Source organism: Hippopotamus amphibius, chromosome 12 (genome assembly GCF_030028045.1).
Source record: "Hippopotamus amphibius kiboko isolate mHipAmp2 chromosome 12, mHipAmp2.hap2, whole genome shotgun sequence".
NCBI lineage: Eukaryota > Metazoa > Chordata > Mammalia > Artiodactyla > Hippopotamidae > Hippopotamus > Hippopotamus amphibius.
The window spans coordinates 96,355,284-96,374,884 of record NC_080197.1 but is presented as its reverse complement, the minus strand read 5'-3'; the positions used below and the strand labels follow the sequence as shown (position 1 = coordinate 96,374,884).

General features: G+C 36.4%; 1 protein-coding gene across 2 annotated transcripts in view; it reads right to left on the bottom strand.

Moving 5' to 3' along the window:
* Positions 1 to 19,601, bottom strand: part of SLC2A13 (solute carrier family 2 member 13) — a 409,059-nt gene that overhangs the window by 199,599 nt on the left and 189,859 nt on the right. For both annotated transcript variants that reach the window (XM_057701928.1, XM_057701929.1), the window contains exon 4: positions 16,408 to 16,516. In XM_057701928.1, coding sequence (XP_057557911.1) covers positions 16,408 to 16,516 — 109 coding nt within the window. The remainder of the gene's footprint in view (positions 1 to 16,407; positions 16,517 to 19,601) is intronic.

The window sequence follows — 19,601 nt, the reverse complement described above, 5'->3', positions numbered from 1 at the left end:
TTGTTTGGAAACACAAAAGACCTCAAATAGCCAAAGCAACCTTGAGAAAGATAAACAGAGTTGGAGGAACCAGACTTCAGATGATACTGCAAAGCTACAGTACTCAAAATAGTATGGTACTGGCACAAAAACAGAAATATAGATCAATGGAACAGGATAGAAAGTCCAGAGATAAACCCATGCACTTATGGTCACCTAATCTATGACAGAACTAATATTTTAAAACAACATGTATTTTACTTGAGAGAAGCATTTCATTTATGAACCTGACTATATTTTGCCTTACTATTTTAAAATACTTATGTCCGGTTAAACTCAGCACCTTTACTTCCTCACCTCCAGCAACACAACTATAAAATAAGTTAAAAGTTTTAAAAACTATGCAAGGATAAAGAACATCAGGCTAGAAGTTTCGGACTGTTAAGAGATTAGATGTGTAGTGACTTGCTTAAAACATCAGAACACATGGGGATGGGGGAGCAAGGGAAGAGTTACATGACAGAACTCTGGAAAAGTCCAAGGATTGGAGGTACCAGATATTTCAGACAGTGACTAAAAACAAGGGGACTAGTTGAGAGTCTTTCTAACAATCAGTTAGAGCCCCTCGTCTCCCCCCCAGATCTCTCACCTACCTACACCTGGAAAGAGACAGAGGTTTACTGTCTAGAAACAGCGAGCAACCAAGCTTGCAGATTCGAGCAGAACAGGCACAATGAGGGCCAGCTGGAAGGCTGGGTCTGAAAATCAAAGTCTATGGTTTGAAAATTCTGAGGGAGAACAACAATTAAGTTGGAGACAGAATAAAGATTTTCATGGTCTCAATTTTTTTTACTTCCCATTGAGCTTTTCATAGGCAACTACTGCATAATGAGAACCACCAAAAGGAAGGAATAAGGCTAAAGAGAGGAAATGGGATCCAGGAAACAGGGAGGCTAACCAGAAGAGAAGTAAAGAGAATTCCTACAGTTGTGCCTGTTCAGCATCCTGATGGGGGGAGGGGGCAGGCAGGGTAATGGAGGCTCCAGGAGGAGAGTCAGCAAGGAAGGCAAGGGGTGCGGAAGCAGAAGTAGCAGGATGGATTTCCTGATGTTTCTCATTAGGTTTAACCAATAAGAGAGGGGTTTTACAGTTCCACTGAAGAGTGTTCAGAAAGGATTAATGAGGGGTACATAGAACACTGAGCAAATTAAAGGAGGAGGCAATTATTTACAAGAGGGGAAGAAAAAATGTTGGTGCACATGTATCAGTCAGTTCACCAGGCCAGGCTCCGGGCAGAGTACGGTGGAGATAGAGGTGTCACCCGAGTAGCAAACAGAAGATGTGCAGCACAACAGAAGTAGTACACATAATCACAGAGCAATGAGTTGCTTAGCTGGAAACAATGTTTCTGTAGTCACAATGATTAAAACAGTGAATATTAGTTAATCGCAAAACCTGAGATATAATTATAAAGGTGGGAGGGATTATATAAATGTGAATGGAGGTGGTTGGAAGAAGTATCTTTTGTAAATGGAAAGTTAATACAGAATGTCAAACATTGAAATCAATAAAAATTATATAAATATATGTTATATTTAAATAAATACAAATATTACATTATATAAATACTATTTCATACTATATAAAAATTACATAAATATTTAGAGATCAGATGGTGTTAATATGGAAAGAAATAGCTAAAAGAAGTGAAAGTGACTGTCCTTGGAGAGTAGAACTTGAGGTAGAGGATGAGGGACAGGGACAACTGCTTTTCATGGTAAATGTTATACTTATAAACCTTATAAAAATTAAACTCAAAAGGTCAAATATGAATAACGTTAAAACAAATCTGTGATTTTCTTAACCCACCACATAAATGACCCAACTTCAAGTGTATAGTTTATTGTTTATTGAAAAAAGTTGAAAATTAGCAAGACAGGAAAACTTGTTTTATTGTGCTTTAATAGATCAATCTTCAAATCAGTCAAGCCACTTGATTCATATTCTACTATCAAAATAACCAGCTAACCAATATTTTTCACCTGGTTGTTGACATAGCATACATGCAACCTAAGTTACTCGTATAATTTTAATATAAATTATATATTAATATAATTTAATTTATATTCATAAGTTGGCTTTCTAATGAACATGTGGAAACAAACACTATATTACTATACGATTCATTCTGAAAAGCCCTAGTTGTTTCAGCTTTTTTGATTTTAGAAATCATTTGAATTGTCAACTAATATATCCATGTTAGAGATAACCATTTACATACAAATATAAAACTTAATAAGAATTGATACATGGGAATGATCTTGTGCCCCTTTCACCTTTAATGCTGTCAGAACAACTATAAGCATCATCTACTTCCTTCCTCCCCTACCAGGGGCAAGACAAACTCTATAATAACTAGAGTTCTCATCACTAAAACCAGCTGCCCTTGCCAATGCCTTTGCTGTTGCCACTCCCTCTCTTGCACACCTATTCTCCTGATAACAGGGTCTGGCATCTACCTACACCCACACTTGTACCTGAGCCTCCTGAGCATCTGCGTTCTCTCATTCTATTCCCTTTTGGAGCTGGTGCTACAGGAATTGTGAGGCTGAAGTAAAATGCATTTGGAATCTTGAGTTGTAACTTGGAAGTTTTCTTCCAATAGTAATGATATGATTGTTTCATTACTTCAGATATGGGAAGACAGAAGGGGATTTTGTGTACCAGTTTAACACAGCCACATAGTCACCACCAGGGAATTTCCAACTGAATTTTAAATCCTTAGGAAATAACCAATTAGTAAGGATGAGGTACACTCTGTAAAGATTAGTGAAAGAAATACTTTCCCACAAAACAAACAACCAGAACATAAATACCTACTATTGTAAATACTTATCCAAATTTACTCATTTGCATTTTGCCCTAATTACAAAAATGTTATTATAGATTTAATTTACAGTATATAATTCTATATTATTATATTATAGTTTTATTGAGGTCCAATCATGGAGTCCTTATTTTGTTACTCATGAAGTTATTCTTTTTACTGATTGTTGCAAAGATACATCTCACTGAACTGCAAACTGACCCTGTGCAATACAATTTGGCAGTCCAGTTCATTCATTTGGGATAAACCCAAAGGCTATATAAATACCTTTCTTCCATGCTGTTTAAAGTTCTGTGTTTTAACGGAATGAGGGATATACAGGGGTGATTTTGATTGTACTATATATTACTCCAGTACTTCTCCAACTATGAGGTTTGCCAATTCAGAGAGATTTGGGTAAAGAGGAAAATAGAAAAGGAATTTTTTCTCAGTTATTTAATAAATTTACTAAGGTTTTGGAAAAGTCAGGCACTTCAGATAAAGGTAGAGTGTAGTATGACTACGTTTCTTGACTATTAAAGCAAAGTAAATAAATGATCCAACATTTGGACCCCCCCAAGCAACTTAGTTCCCCATCTTTCAAAATTTCAACAGGACTTTAAAGAAACAGCAAAGGGCACATGATCATCAATGACATCATTTGGTTCTGAAGAATGGCAGTAGAACAAGCATTTGTCCACATTTCCAATGCCACCAATATTTTCTGAGCGTCTGCTGTATGCCGAGCAAAATTTAAGGGTGAACAAGACAGATAAGGGCTCTACTCTCGTAAGCATATTAACAAACAAGTAAACAAAGAGGATGATTTTAAGCAGTGATAAATACTATAAAGAAAATAAATGGAGAGATGTAACAGCGAAGAAAGGAGGTTGGATAGGGTCAAGGTCTATCTGAGATGTTGACATTTAAACTGACACAAGTGACCAGGAACCAGCCACAGGGAAAATCTAGAGGAAGATTTTTCCAGGCAGAAGGAAAAGCAACCGCAAAGTCTCTAAGGTGGGAACAAACTTAGAGAGTTTGAGAAACAAATGAAAGGAAAAAAGGCCACTGTGATTGAGACCAGGTGAGCAGCAGGAGATGAGGATGGTAAACAAGACGGGAGCCCGAAGGGCAGAGTCAGAGGACCATGGTAAAGAGCTGGGCTGACTTTAAGTGTGATGGAATGCTACCAGACGTTTCCAGGTAATGAAGAGTGAAGATCTTAATTCTTGCTGCTCTGTGGAGAATGGTTTATGGAGGGTAAACATGGAAACAGAAAAACCAGTTAGGAGACTGACTATTGCAGTAAATGAGACAATAGTGGCTAGTGTGGCTGGTAGTAGTGGAGATGAAGATAAGGGGAAGGAGATACACTACACCAGGGGTCTCCAACCCCCAGGCCACAAACTGGTACCCGTCCGTGGCCTGTTAGGAACTGGGCCACACAGCAGGAGTGAGTGGCAGGTGAGCGAGCTGAGCTTCATCTGCCGCTCCCTGTCACTCACATTACCACCTGAACCATCCTTCGCCCAGTCCGAGGAAAAATTTTCAACGAAACCGGTCCCTGTTGTCAGAAAGACTGGGGACCGCTGAACTACACCATATAGCTGAAGTTCCCAAACTTGTTTGCTTCATGGAGCCCTTCATGTCTGAGTAATTTTTTTCAGCACCTCTAACCCAAAAGAAATACCTAATGGTTCCGTTTATTAAGGTAAAACTACTTAATACCGGTAATCTGAGCGTGTAGTGTTTCCCTCACACATTTAAAACACCCCTCTGCTTCCTGTAAGGAGTGTCTCATGCCTCTGCACAGTTTGAAAATCATGGTTTTGGACTGGGGAGTGAAAGGAAAAGAAAATCAATGATGATTCCTGGGTTTTGGGCCTAAGCAACTAGATACATGGGAGTACTGCTCACTGAGATGGGTAAGAATGAGGGAAAACACAACCACCCTGGAAGGTAGATTATATCCCTCTTGTAAATAAGAAAGCTGAAACTTGGAGTGTCTGTGTAAGTCATTCAAGGTAGCACAACTGGTCAGGAAACATGGTAAAATTTGACTTCAGATCTGTCTGATACCAAATAAAATAATAATGTAATAAATAATGAGCTGCTATAAATGAGTCACCTTAGAGTACATCAAATATGGTATCTCATTTAATTCTAACAACATTATTAGATAGATCTGTCTGGTTCCAAAGTCAGCTACAGCACACTCCCTCTTAGTTGATAAAAGTGATTGTGAAGTGTTGGCAAATGGTAGTCTCACCCACTTAGCCTCAAAAAAAAAAAGTTTTACTGTGAAGTGAAGGTCTTGGGTGTAAAAATTGAAACTGAACATTAACAAATATCCACAGCTTTGCTGTAATGATTAGACTATATTTCTATTCCTAAAATCGGAGCAATCTAATTATCTGCCCTCATCTTTATCCAGCCTCGAATAGGACATATATGGGAAAGTTCTAAGTAGAATATTAATTGAATGGTGATTCCTTAGGACAGGTGGCACAACCTCAACCGTCTTGATGGTGCCCAGCCACGGAGAGTAGCAGGGAATGTGGGGAACCAGAAAGGACACACAGGCTCCAAGACGCGACTGCAGTCTCCTTGAAATCCGGACTTTAGTGTGAAATTTAACAAGTGCAAAATTCTGCACTTTCCAAAGAAAACATGTCTCGGGGCTAAATTTAGTCCTTGTAAATAGTCTTAGGTACAGAATCAAATTTCTCAAACAAGGTTATGACAAGTGACTGAGGGGAGAACCTCAAGGAGCTGAAGAGGATCACCAGAAGAATCCAGGAGGAGACTGTTAATTCTACGCAGGAAACTAAAGTTAAAATCACATAGTTAAATCTACTCTATACATTTTATATTTTCTGGTACTGTGTGTTTTTACAGAAATGGAAACAGGAGCACTTTATATTTAGTCCTGTATATTTTAATCTTCCCAGTATAAAATAATCTTATCAAAATAAATGAAGATGTTCTAGCAGGGAATACTGTTCATTTTTCTCCCTGCCATGAATGACATGTCATTAGACTATGTGTCTCTGCATCTAACAGCTTAATAGCATTTGAAATCCTGTAATTCTATCAGCCATAGGAAGTAACTACCACACACGTGGATCTCTCTTCAGTTGCCCTAAGAAGGAACCAAGAGCTGTCTTCAGAATTTTTTTTCATGGAGCCTTCAGTGTTGAAACCCAAACTAAACCTAAAGAGTATCTAACCAATATTATAAATTATTAGAAATGTCATTATAGCTTGTCACTAATTCTAAAGATAAAAACTCATTTGGCAGTGGTTTTGAAAAATGCTGTTCTCAAATCTTGAATATCATGGCTTTTGTATCCCTGAGGTCATAACTGCAAACTAGTTAAGGAGAACACACAGTCAGACAAAGACATCCAGTATAACACCATACTATGACCCTGGCAATGAACAAGATAAAAACAAAACAATCAGCAGAAACAAAAATCTAGCTGGCTCTCCCCAGGGACTTTGAGGGGGACAATTTTATTATTTGTATAGTTTTTCTGGGGAAATAAAAAAATAAATCTGCAGTTTTATAAGGCATAAACATTAAATAAAGCACAATAACTATTATAACATGTATCTACTCAGAGGAGTAGAAGCCTAAAGGAGGATCATCTAAATTAGCTCCTTGGTGTAGGGAGACGGCATGTGACCTGAGCTGAGCGAATGGTATGTATAAAGGCCCTGAGGCTTCAATTAGTCATCACCTGAAGCAGAGGATATTCCATATAGCAGGAGGCAAAGCATGTGAGCAGTGGTCAGACACCGGATAGCACAGAGATGGACAAAAGTCAGGCCACAAACGGCTCTAGATTTTGAGCTCTGCTGAACGCTGTAGTTACCATTAAATAATTTTAAATTAAGATGGGATGAGATTTAACTTTGTTTCAGAAAGTTCACATGCAGAGATAAGAAGGATAAACTGAGGGAGGTGAGATTTAAGGCAGGAAAATGCTTTGTGCATCTTCTCCTACGGTGTTGACCAGCTGTCTGGCCTGACATCCTCCCTCACAAAGGGAGGTTCACTTTGATTTTCCTCTCTTAGAAATTGGGACAATTCCAGTTAACCTTTCGTGGATGCCTGAACTTAGACGTGCATCCAAGGTTATGATGGCAGACTGTGATCACATATAAGCAAAACCAGAGAAAGATCTCAAAGAGAAAGAAGGAAGAGGATGCATACAGCCAGAGAGAAACAAGAACACCCCACCACGTGGACACAGAGGCTGAGCAAATGACTCTCCAGCTTCTGGTTTCAGCCCTGATGAAATAAAAATTCATATTTTAAAGCAAGACAGAAAAAAATTTAAATGTAAAATTTTTCTCTGTCCATTTTGGCCTCCATCCTTCCTTCTAGTGTGCATCTACATTATGCCTTAACCAGACCTCCCCAATAGGAGAAATACCCACTCAACCATAAAGATCAATTTTTTTTTCCTTCTGGCACCAGTGATGTAGCTCCTTAGAAGATAACACTGCTTTCTCAATCCTTTAGGGGGTTACAATGACCCACTATTTGCCTTGTAGGTGTAGACATCTTTGGTGAACTTTATGTATGTCCAATGTTGTTTTATCATTTCCCTTAAAGATAGCAATTGGTGCAGAACAGACTGGTCAGACAACCTGGGTAGATACTGGGCCAAACCTAAACCTAATGGAAGTTCTTAGCTTAAATACTTGCTTATGACCTACTAGCTATATTAGTTCTATTCTGCCTCTTTTATAAGATTACTGTTTCTTGCATCACCAAATGTGTGACTGAGCTTCAGATAAAATTAATGATTAGGTAATTTGAAATGACTGATCAAATATATAGTTCTATAAGGTCAATGACTGTATTGATAACACTACCTCTAGATATGGGAAGAAGTAATGAGAGGGAACCATTTCCTGGACCATAACAGACTAGTAAAGCAGGTGGTCCAGAGGCTTTGGCTACTGGTAATAGGGCTTAGTCCAGTAATAGCACATGGAGTGGCCTACCAATGAAATCCTTGCCTGATCTGGGAATGAGAATTCCTAGCACTCTGGGACAAATTAGTCACAAAATGCCTCCCAAACCTTGGTAAAATTAAGAGTGAAAGGGAAGGGACTGTAAAATAAAGAATGTTGCTTACCATTCAGTTCTACAAGAATCAAGTCATTAATCACTGCAGTTGCTCTGACCTACAACATACCCTGAAAGGAATTCCGGGCAAAGATCAGGATGAGGTAAAAGTCACAGAACTGCCCCTCAGATAGTGAGATATTTTCAGGAGAAATTTTTATGAACCTGATTCTTGTGTCTTTCGATACCCATTAAAGCACTAAAACCACTAACTAAGGTGTCTATTCCTAGTGACCAGCAGTGACCTTCTACCCAGAGGTGTGTTGGTTGCATGTACCCCCTTCACCAAAATCGTGTATACACTCGCCTCCCACTTTACCTCTTCAGAACAGATCTCTGAGCTCTGTGAGAGACTGTCTCCCAGGTTATAATCCTCAGGTCAGCTCGAATAAGATTTTCCATTTCTTTCTTAGACTGACTACTGATTAATTTTTTTCATTGACAGCTCCCTGGCAGGTCCAGCTGTATTTCTTGACTTCAGTCCCTGTGCCCTTATTGTAAACTGCCCTTATTTTTCTGAAGTTAGGTTTGAATAAAATTCAAATACTTGCAAATACAATGAATCCTAACTAAAGTACAGCCTAAACTTGGACAGATAATGAAAATGAAGAGAATAGGAAGGATATAAGAGATGTTAAGGGAGGAAAATTAAAGGAAATTGCAGTTGGTGGGATTTGGTTGTCTTGGCTCCCCCAACTAGTCTTGGGTACCCACTAGTCATACCCTTCACTGAGATGGGGATAAAAGGAGGAGGGGTAGAACCAGCGAGAAACAATATAGATTCAGTTTTGTGCACGTAGAGACTGGTAGAGTAGGATATACAAAGAAAAATGCCCAGCAGGTGGATTTGACTGTGCATCTCAGAGGAGTTCTGATCTGGAAATGTAGGCTAGGCCATCTCTCCCATGTAGTTGGTCATTGAAACAAAATCTCCCAGCAGAGTTGCAAGCCAAGGCCTGGGGAGCACCAGCGTTAAAGTGTAAACTGAAAAGAAAAAGTCATGAAGGAGACTCAAGAGGAAATGCTATGATGTGCCAATATGGGAAAATTTTTAAGAAGAACACTGGCCAAGTGAGGACATCGCAGATACCTGACATATTGACAGGATAACAAATGTGAGTGTGGGAAGAGGAGAACCAAACTCTCCAACATCCTCTGAGCACCTCCTGTGTGGCAGACATTTCATACATCATTTCATCTTCAAAGCAACCTTTCAAGACAGGCAACAGTATATCCTTTTAAAGATAAGGGGAAAAGACCAAAGTTCCCTGGGGATGGGGTATGTCATATTGTGTATATCTAGTCCCTGGAGGAGTGCCTTCCACCTGTTTGTTTAAAGAAGGAACATTTCTACAATTTTGTAACAGTCTATCTGGAACTAACTGGACTGGTTACTCTCAAACTCACATATGATTTGGGGGGCAAGCTTCTGCTTTAGGGACACAGCAGGCCTATTTCCTGGGGCACAATCCTGGATTTCATGCTGTTATTTCAACTTATTAACAGCATCCCCATTTCTTCTACCTACCTTTCAGCAAAACATATGAGTCAGAAAAAGGGCAGTCAAGGAAACCATATTTTTTCACATCACCAAAGACATCCTAGGGAACCCAAATCTTAGTTGCTAATACTTTACAAACCAGTGGAGATAAATTTCCATTAATCATCACAGAACCTTAAATTCACATCTGACTCAGAAAACATGCCAAATAGATTTGACTATCTTTTGACATAAACCAGAAGTCATGCCACCCAGGGTACAGTTAGTCACAGATCCCCTACTTCCTAAGGAGGCGTTATTAGCTCTTATTGTTCAAAAGTCATTGAGGTCTTTTCTGGTTCACTTATATGTGGAATCTAGAAAAATGGTACAGATGAACTTATTTACAAAGGAGAAATAGAGTCACAGATGTAGAAAACAAATTTATGGTTTCCAAGAGGGGGAGGAAACCTCTTGGTTTTCTGCCAAGAGGGATGGGATGAAATGGGAGATTGGGACTGACATATACACACTACTATGTATAAAATCGATAACTAATGAGAACCTACCATATAGCACAGGGAACTCTACTCAGTGCTCTGTGCTGACCTAAATGGGAAGGGAATCCAAAAGAAAGGGGATATAGGTATACATAATGCTGATTCACTTTGCTGTATAGCAGAAACTAATAAAACATTGTAAAGCAACTATACTCCAATAAAAATTAATTTTAAAAAAAGTCACTGAGGTTTTTTCTCCCTGACTTAAACTTGAGAGGAAAAGAATGTATCTAACACTGAAGCAGACAACATTCCTAGCACATTTATAAGTTAGAAGAAAAATACTATTTTGATTTCTTTCTATATTCTGAAAATTAGAGACAAGTATGAAAAAAGGGGTATTATAACAATTTTACGTGTTAACAATTTTACGTGTAGAGAAGATGCTTCAAACACTGGACTGATGGATGGGTTTGGGCCAAAGAGGATGAATTCACTATGGAATGATCCTGTTTTCCACAAATGCTCTGGAATTTCTAAGCTGCAATACACAGTGAGCAGAAGGGAAGTTAACATGGTCTCAGTTCCCCCCTTGGGCCTGGACCATATAGGGTATCTCATTTAATCACCACAAGAACCACAGGAGGTATCAGATCACTGAGGCTCTGAGAAGTTAAGAAGCCTGCGGATTTTACACAGTTAGCAAGCGTGGTGGGTTTCGATTTAAACTCAGATTTAACATCATAGGTTGTGTTAATATTTGATGTACCATGTTTCCGCCCTCAAAATGACTCCATATGAAGAAAAATTTTTAAATAACAAAAAATTGTTTGCATGTGCCCTCTTCATTCTCCAGGTAGAATTAGTCACTCATTTTTCTGTGTTCATATAGCATATTAATTTGTTTTTTTAAATAATACTGCATTATAATTACTTGGTCTAACTGCTTAGGTAGAATATAGACTTCTCAAAGACAAAAATTTTACTTTGAAAATATTTGAAGCTCTATCAACAATACAGTAAATACTGGTTGAAGGATAAATAAATGAACACTTTAGCAGATGTAATTTTAAGATTCCTGTTACAGGACAAAATTATTTTTGAATTATACAAAAAAACCAAAAGATTATAATATTCAAGAAAATATATTTTCACCATTTCTTGTGAAACTCCTATTTTATTGCTTACATTTCTCTTGTTAGACTAAAATCAATCTCCTGATAACTTTTCACTCAAGAAAGCTTTAATGTATTTCAAACACAAATGTTTGAGCTTCCACTTTCACTTGAAACTCCATTTTTCCTCATTCAAATGTACACTAAAGTCCCTCTACTTCACTTTACAGGTAATTAGAATGAAGGCAATTACCTGGCATGCCCAAAGTTCCACAGTGGAGACAGATCTTGAAACTAATTATCCTGATTCCTGGGTCAATACTCTTCCCAGCACTAAACTCACCTTTCAAAAGAGTAAACCATGAAACTTAATATTTTCTCATTCATTCAATGACTTTCATCCAATGAACACAAATGACTAAAATACACTCGTCTTGAAACATTCCAATGAGATAAGCATATTACCTTTCAATAGCTTTTTGGATTATGTTCTGAGCCCTACTGAGGAAGCAGAGAGAGGAGACAGCTCACATGAGAAGGTCCTCACAGTCAGGACCTTCTGAGGACCTCAGAGGGAGTAAAATATCACCTCTGTTTCCAACTTACAACATGAAAGAGAGTAAATCCTAATTGTTTTCTTCTTATTTCCTGTCACCTTTATGTTTCTCTACATTTACCACCATCTGGCCTGCTTGTTGTACCATGTTTCCTGATTGCATGGTAATTTTTCATACTAGGAGAGCTTGTTGGGGATAAAATACGAGAATGGAAGAGATTCAGAAATACTGCACTTATGGAATTAAATTAATTAAATATGATTAACAAATATCATACCATCAGGTTGGTCTATCCAAGAACTCTAGATCAGAGTATAAAGCAAAGTCCTCAACTGGGTACCAGCAGATTAAATAGTTTGATGAGTTTTATGATTCTTGAAATGGATGCAGTTTTATTAGCACACAGTTGTTTCGGACTTTTATCCTTGGGTGGCATTGAATTTCATTAACTTTGATTTATTGACTTATACCAGCCCTGAGCATTTCAGGTGTTCTACAACTAAAGGGTAGCCCAGGTGACCTAGAATCAGAAAATCAGGGTTCTATCCTCAGCTCTAAAACTTTTTGTGTGACAGTGGACAAGTTACTTTAACTAATTAAGCCTTTGCTGCCTTAGCTTGAGAATAAACAGAACTGCCCTGCCTACTCAAACAGGATTTTTATAAAGAACAAGAGAGATCGTGTCTGTGAAAATATTTTGTAGTGTTATATATATAAAACAGTAAACGTTTTTTTTATCATGACAATAATAAATAATTACATCACTAGAGAGGCTAAGAGTTTCGTCCTATTTTTCCTTTCATGTTAATATTTATTGCGTTAATACATGCTAGAGTAGTACCTGGTATTAATGCTCAATAAATGATAGCTATTAAGATCATTATTGTAAAGGCATATTTTCCAAAGCCTTCTATTATCTCTTGTAAATACAATAGAAGAACTGATCCACTGAGGATTAAGGTAAAGCAGTTATGAAGAATGACCTGTTCACCCAACATAATTGCCAATTTCCCATCCCTACTTAAAGTTAGTAAAAAAGGGAAGAGTAAGAAGAGATGAATCTGGGAGCATTAATCTAAAAGAAGAATAGCTTAAAAATAGAGAACTGGTATACAGTGTCCAAAAGAAGTTTCTACACCCACAATCCCTTTTAACTGAAGCTGACATAAAAAGCTGAAAATTCTGGATTTCCTTCTCCTCTTTACTGCGGATTTTCTGTGTAACCTTAAAATGAGCCCTTGAACCACTCAGTCTTCCCAGGTAAAAATCTGATACCTTCCACCTGCCCAAGATGGACTGATTTTATGTTTATCAAGACATATCAAAATATAGCTTATTTTAAGTTCCTCAAAAGAAGCAAGATGCTATCAAACCCAGATGGAACCAGTTGTTCTCTTTCTTTTTCTTTCTCTCTTTCTCTTCGTTTCCTCTCTCTCTCCCTCCCTGCCCACCTAATTACTCACCCATATACATTTTGGTTGTGGAAAGGATCCATGTATTAATAAAATAAAAATTCTTATTCAGAAAGTAGAAAACTATTGACATTATAACTAGGGTTTAGAATAGATCACATGAGAATTTCGTGAGTTGTCTTCACATTAATCATTGTCTTCATCTGTCACTACCTTCCCTTTTATTTTGACACATGTGGAAATACTTTATTGGTCTGTGAGGTAGTGCAATAATATAGCAGGACTATATCAGGAAAACAGAACTCCATTTGCTCTGTTCTTTCTAGCTTATGAATAGAGAATAATCTATTCAACTTCATGTTTGAAATTATTGTGATTAGAGTCATATTAGAAAACTGCCTCTTCCAGAAGTTAAATACAGTGTCTGAAGTATGTAACGGTCTTAAGATCTTAGAAGTCCTATGGACGATAGGATAGAGGAGGATGATAAGGTATGGGTTAGGATATAAACATGAGTTATATACAAATAAAAGATACTTAGATACACTCACAACATATATATTTTTTTTTTCATGGTAGGGAATGAAAAAACTAAATATTTCAAGAAGTAAATCTATCTCCTTAACTTAGATAGAATATTAAATAATTCATGGAGACAGAAATAAAGATCCTATGAGGGAGAAAAGAGAAAACTAAACATGGTAAGATTATATAATATAATTGTAAGGATGATTTATCTTTCAATATTTTTCCATAAGATCTTTCTAACAACTCTTCTTGGTAAAAAACAGAATTCAAAATACCTCACATTTCAGGTTCACAGAAACTTGGAGGTGAAAGATAAATTTTATAAAAACATTTCAACTTCTACAGAATATTAAGTTTGGGCTGTGAATATAAAAGAGCACTGCCTACTTCATTTCCCACTTGAAAGGGAAGAAGCTAGAAAGAAAAAGAGTAATGAAACATACATAAAGAAATATTCATAAAAATAGAACTCTGAATTAAATAACATTTTTAAAATAAGAAAAGATGTAGATATTTTCTAGTAAAAGCAACAAAAAGTAAACTATTAGGCTGAAATTAAGAGATTATTTTAAACTAGAAGAAATAGAAACTATAATAGTATTTACTGTATCATAAGAACAACAGGAAAAAAGAATAATGGATAAAGAAACAAACATACATGTACACACATGAATACAGACTACGTGAAGTAGAAGAAAACACATTATAAGAGAGTCCCAGGTCACTTTCCATCCAAATAATGAAAGTAGTACAGTCTATTTTAAAGAAGTTGATTTATACTGCTTTATGGGCCTAAAATATGAATGTCTGAAGTAACATGCTACGAATAATCAACAGTTACTTAACACAAGTATCATATCATTAAGAGTCTACTCTTCTAACCTCCTGATATTAAAGTCATGTTAATTTCTTCAGTTCTGCCTCAGGTAAACACAATCTATATTTAACCATCATTTACCTTAGTTTACCCTTCCTACTTTTCAGGATTAATACTGAACTGCAAGCAAGAGCAGTGTTGAAGACATTACCTGTATCATATGCATTTTGTGATAAAGCACATCAAATCACTCGATCTCACTATGAAAAGATGGAGGATTTGGAGAAATAAATGCTTTATTAAAATTTGAAAACCTGAATGAGCACATTTTACATTAGATATCACAAATGGACTATATGACAGTCATTTCAACTAGGAACACACTGGCATTAGTCACCCACCAATTAGGTTGGCCCTGTTTGCAATCCCTGTTTTACAGGAACACACAAAAAAGCACAACAAAAAATTCACTTTCTATGCTTTTAAACATATGCAAATTTAAATACGAAAAAAGGATAGAACAAACAAAAAAGACTTTCAGAAATAGGACATATTTTAAATTAGCTTGATAAACTAGATTTGCACATAGGGTTATTACTGCATTGAATAATTTGAAAGCTTGGTGGTAGCCTTGTTATAATTCCATACCATCACCACACTGATGGACAGTGGATGTGCCTCAGAAAAGTCACGGTGTGCCACATCCAGAAACAGAAATGCTGGGCATTAGATCGACAGATGGGCCTTAATAGAGCTGATAAAGGTGAGGAAAAAATGAAAGTAAATGTTAGAGGGAAGGAGGAGAGAATCAGTATTAAAAATGTAGTCCAGGAAGCTGAAGTCTAACAAGGATTACCATTAAGGTCAAATTCACAAAGGGTGTGTATGTATTCAAGGTGGAGTATCTTAGCAAATATCAATTTAATCTAATGGGTCCTTGGGCCCTAGCCATTATTTTAACTAATTCCCTCTTCTCAAATTACCACTGAATAATTCATTATAACCCAAGTAATTTTAAAGGAAAATATCAAGAGTCCCAAATACCAATGGTTTACTAGGTAAAGTTTAATCTTACATAATTTGTATTCTGCTAGTGAATAATTTTAACCAATAAGTAGTGGGGGAAAGCTTCTAAGACACAGGAGCTTTTCACCCAGTAAACAAATTCTCAGCAAAAATCACAGCTTTCCTCCAACCCACCTTCTATCACCTAGGATCTTAAAAGTCTCCTCTTGGAATAGTCCTACACAGCCCTTATGACAATCTGAAATTCTCTATTAAACTGTGAGTTTATTTAACGTGTTGTTTCCTTCACCAGCCTGTATGCTCTGTAAGGCCAAGGACCATGTCTACTCTATTCACTGCTATGTATCTAGCACAAAATTGACCATCAAAAATCAGTTTAATATTGAATGAATGAAACAAACATGGTAGAACCCTCACTATTCACCCTGCTCCACCCACAACACACATACAACTTTGGGAATTAGTCTGAAAACTAGAAACAGGGAACTTTTATCTTCCCTGCTTCTCTGCTCCCATTCCAACCCTGGTCCACTGTACTCTGGTTGTAAAAAACATACCTCTATTACTGTTCTTATCACACTGCGTTGTAACTAACTGCCTAAAAGGAAACAAACTAGTTATTTGTGTGTCCATTAATCTCTAATAATGCTAGGTGATTCCCTTTTGTTTTACTTTTTAACATGAATCAAGAAATAGCTTATGAAAATAATACATTCAGTAGCTCAGAATTTAAGGAAGTACTGGGTGGCATAAAAGAGAAATTGTATGAAATCAAATAAAGTCAATAATCACAACAAATAAAATGTCACTTCCTTCTAGCTACAATTTGATAGGATTTAAAAAATTATGAGGGTAAGTATCTTCCAAAAGGAGAATTCTACACATTTAATAAAAACAAATCACCAAGAGTCCTAGTCTTTTTTTCATATAAAATAATTCCTTCACAATTTTTTCAGTAAAAAGCCAGAAAGAAATACATACATGATGGTGTTAATGCCTGAGAGCTGTTGGAACATTTGTAGGCCACAACCCACAATTAAAGCTCGGCGAGTTGGGGGATAACTCAGCATTCTGCAGATCACAGGTCCAGCTTTTTTAAAAAAGAAAGAAAAAGAAGGACATGTCTATTATTTTTAGCTCCCACAGTAATTATTCCCATTAGGATAAATTTCCCCAAATCTCTGTGAAATCAACATGACTGGGCATTTAAAAATAGAACATACATAATTTTACAGAAATATGGACACAACATATTTTTGAAAACAATATACAATTACGTTAAAACTATAAAATCAACACAAGAGAATTCAAGTTAAAGCAATTTATGGGTACTAGGAAGATCTCCATCACTGTAACTGTCAGAAATTATTCTTCCTTAAATCCCTAGGAGCTGTATTAACCACTCTTTGTTCTTCTGCTTCCTGGGCAATTAATTACTATTTAAAATCCATTCAATTTGGACTACTTACAAAGTCACTGGAAAAACTGCTTTAATCAACCGAAAGAATGGCATTCATTAAAAAAAATTAAACAAGGGACAGAATTCATTACAATTTTATTTGACTAAAGTAACAAAATTCATTCCAATCTATTTAACTCAAGGAATTTGGGGGCAACATCAGATTTGGTTATGACTTCAGTGGATATTATTAATAAAAATTGCGCAAAAAGTAATAAACAGATAAAATTTAATGTCTATTTTATATAGGTATATATGCATGATATTTCTAGATATTCTTAATAGTTCCCTAAGTTGTATTCAATGATCATTTCAAAATATAAATGGGCTTTCAAAATGGTGCAAATCCCTTGCTCTCTATATCAGAACTCTAGATCAATTTTGAAAAGCTGTAGATCTGAACCACTGAGGCCTTCAGTAAGGTGACTAACAAATTGATGCCTATCGTCTGGGCATAAGTAGCAAAAATGCCCCTTCTATTCTCAAAAGTACTTGTTCCACCTTCACTTTAACCTCATGAGGCATTCTATATAGTGTCCTTATGGGTCCAGAGTTGACTCCTAGGACCTATGGTATTCTTGCTGTAGAAGAAATGGCCTGGGATCACCAGGATGTAAACTGCTTCATTAGAAGCATTTTTCCTGGAGGCCAGTCTTCATTAGTGAACCCTAAAACAAGTCAAATAAATTAAAATCTGAGGAAATTTCACTATTTCAGAATCTTTTGGAAATCTAATATTCCAGTTCACAGAAATGGAATAGAATGTGTTGTTGTCTCAGCAATAAAGTTAACACAAGATGTCAAGCCAGGACATAAGTTAGAATTGAACAATACTGAGGTAAGGATATTCATCCCTACACAGGTATGATTATAACAACATTCAGACTTGATTTATTGCAAATAATTTTGTCTCTAAATGATAAGACTGGACACATCTATGTAAAAAGCAGGCTGAGAGTATTATAAATGTCAAATTGTTTTAGATTCAAGTAAAGCAAAATTAAAACCTAGTACATCAGAAAGGTTGTGTGAAATAAGTAGACTTTGTGACAATACTGAAATACATCTGGACCAGTTCTCCGAAAGATAAGCAGAGTCATCTGAAAATTTAGATATCTATGAATAAAACCACAAAATAAGAAATGTGCACAGCATCATATAAATAAAAAATTCAAATAAAAGATTATAATTTATCTTATATACCATGGAAAAATTTAAAAATAACATCTGTTACGCTGTGACAAAACAAAACAAAACAAAAATACCCAAACCCTTCTTTCAGCTTTTAGGAAACTTCACGGATGAGAAACCGGCTTTCTGTAAGAAATCTATGATGATATTTTGATAGCTGTATCTACTTCCACTATTAAACTGTTCCACAATTTGACAGACAGATTAGGTAATACTGATTTTTGAGGGCAAAAAAGTAAACAGAAAATTATGACAAATTAGAATTAAAGTTTGACCTGCCAAAATATCAAGAGATAAATTATCACATAAACATCACATATTTATTTCCTGGTTTTAAGAAATCTGGGTTTTGAAAAACAGAGCTGGAGGAATCAGGCTCCCTGACTTTAGGCTATACTACAAAGCTACAGTAGTCAAAACAGTATGGTACTGGCACAAAACAGAAATATAGATCAATGGAACAGGATAGAAAGCCCAGAGATAAACCCACACACCTATGGTCACCTAATCTACAACAAAGGAGGCCAGGATATACAATGGAGCAAAGACAGCCTCTTCGATAAGTGGTGTTGGGAAAACTGGACAGCTACATGTAAAAGAATGAAATTACAACACTCCCTAACACTATACACAAAAATAAACTCAAAATGGATTAAAGACCTAAATGCAAGGCCCAATACTATAAAACTCTTAGAGGAAAACAGGCAGAACACTCTTTGACATAAATTGGAGCAAGATCTTTTTTAACCCACCTCTTAGAGTAATAAAAATAAAAACAAAAATAAATAAATGGGACCTAATTAAAATTAAAAGCTTTTGGACAGCAAAGGGAGCCATAAACAAAACAAAATACAGCTGACAAGGGATTAATCTCCAAAATATACAAATAGCTCATACAGCTCGATATCAAAAAACACAAACAACTCAATCAAAAAATGGGCGGAATATCCAAATAGGCATTTCTCCAAAGAAGACATACACATGAAAAGATGCTCAAAATCACTAGTTATTAGAGAAATGCAAATCAAAACTATAATGAGGTATCACCTCACACTAGTCAGAATGGCCACCATCAAAAAACCTATAAACCATAAATGCTGGAGAGGGGGTGGAGAAAAAGGAGCCCTCCTACACTGTTGGTGGAAATGTAAACTGCTACAACCATTATGGAGAACAGTATGGAGGTTCCCTAAAAAACTAAAAATAGAGCTACCATATGATCCTGCAATCCCATTCCTGAGCATATATCTGGAGAAAACCATTAATTCAAAATGACACATGCACCCGAATGTTCATTACAGCACTATTTACAATAGCCAAGATATGGGAGCAACCTAAATGTCCATCAACAGAGGAATGGTTAAAGAAGATATGGTACATATATACAATGGAATATTACTCAGCCATAAGACAGAATGAAATAATGTCATCTGCAACAACATGGATGGACCTAGGGATTGTCATACTGAGTGAAGTAAGTCAGACAGAGAAACACAAATATGTGATATCGCTTATACGTGGAATC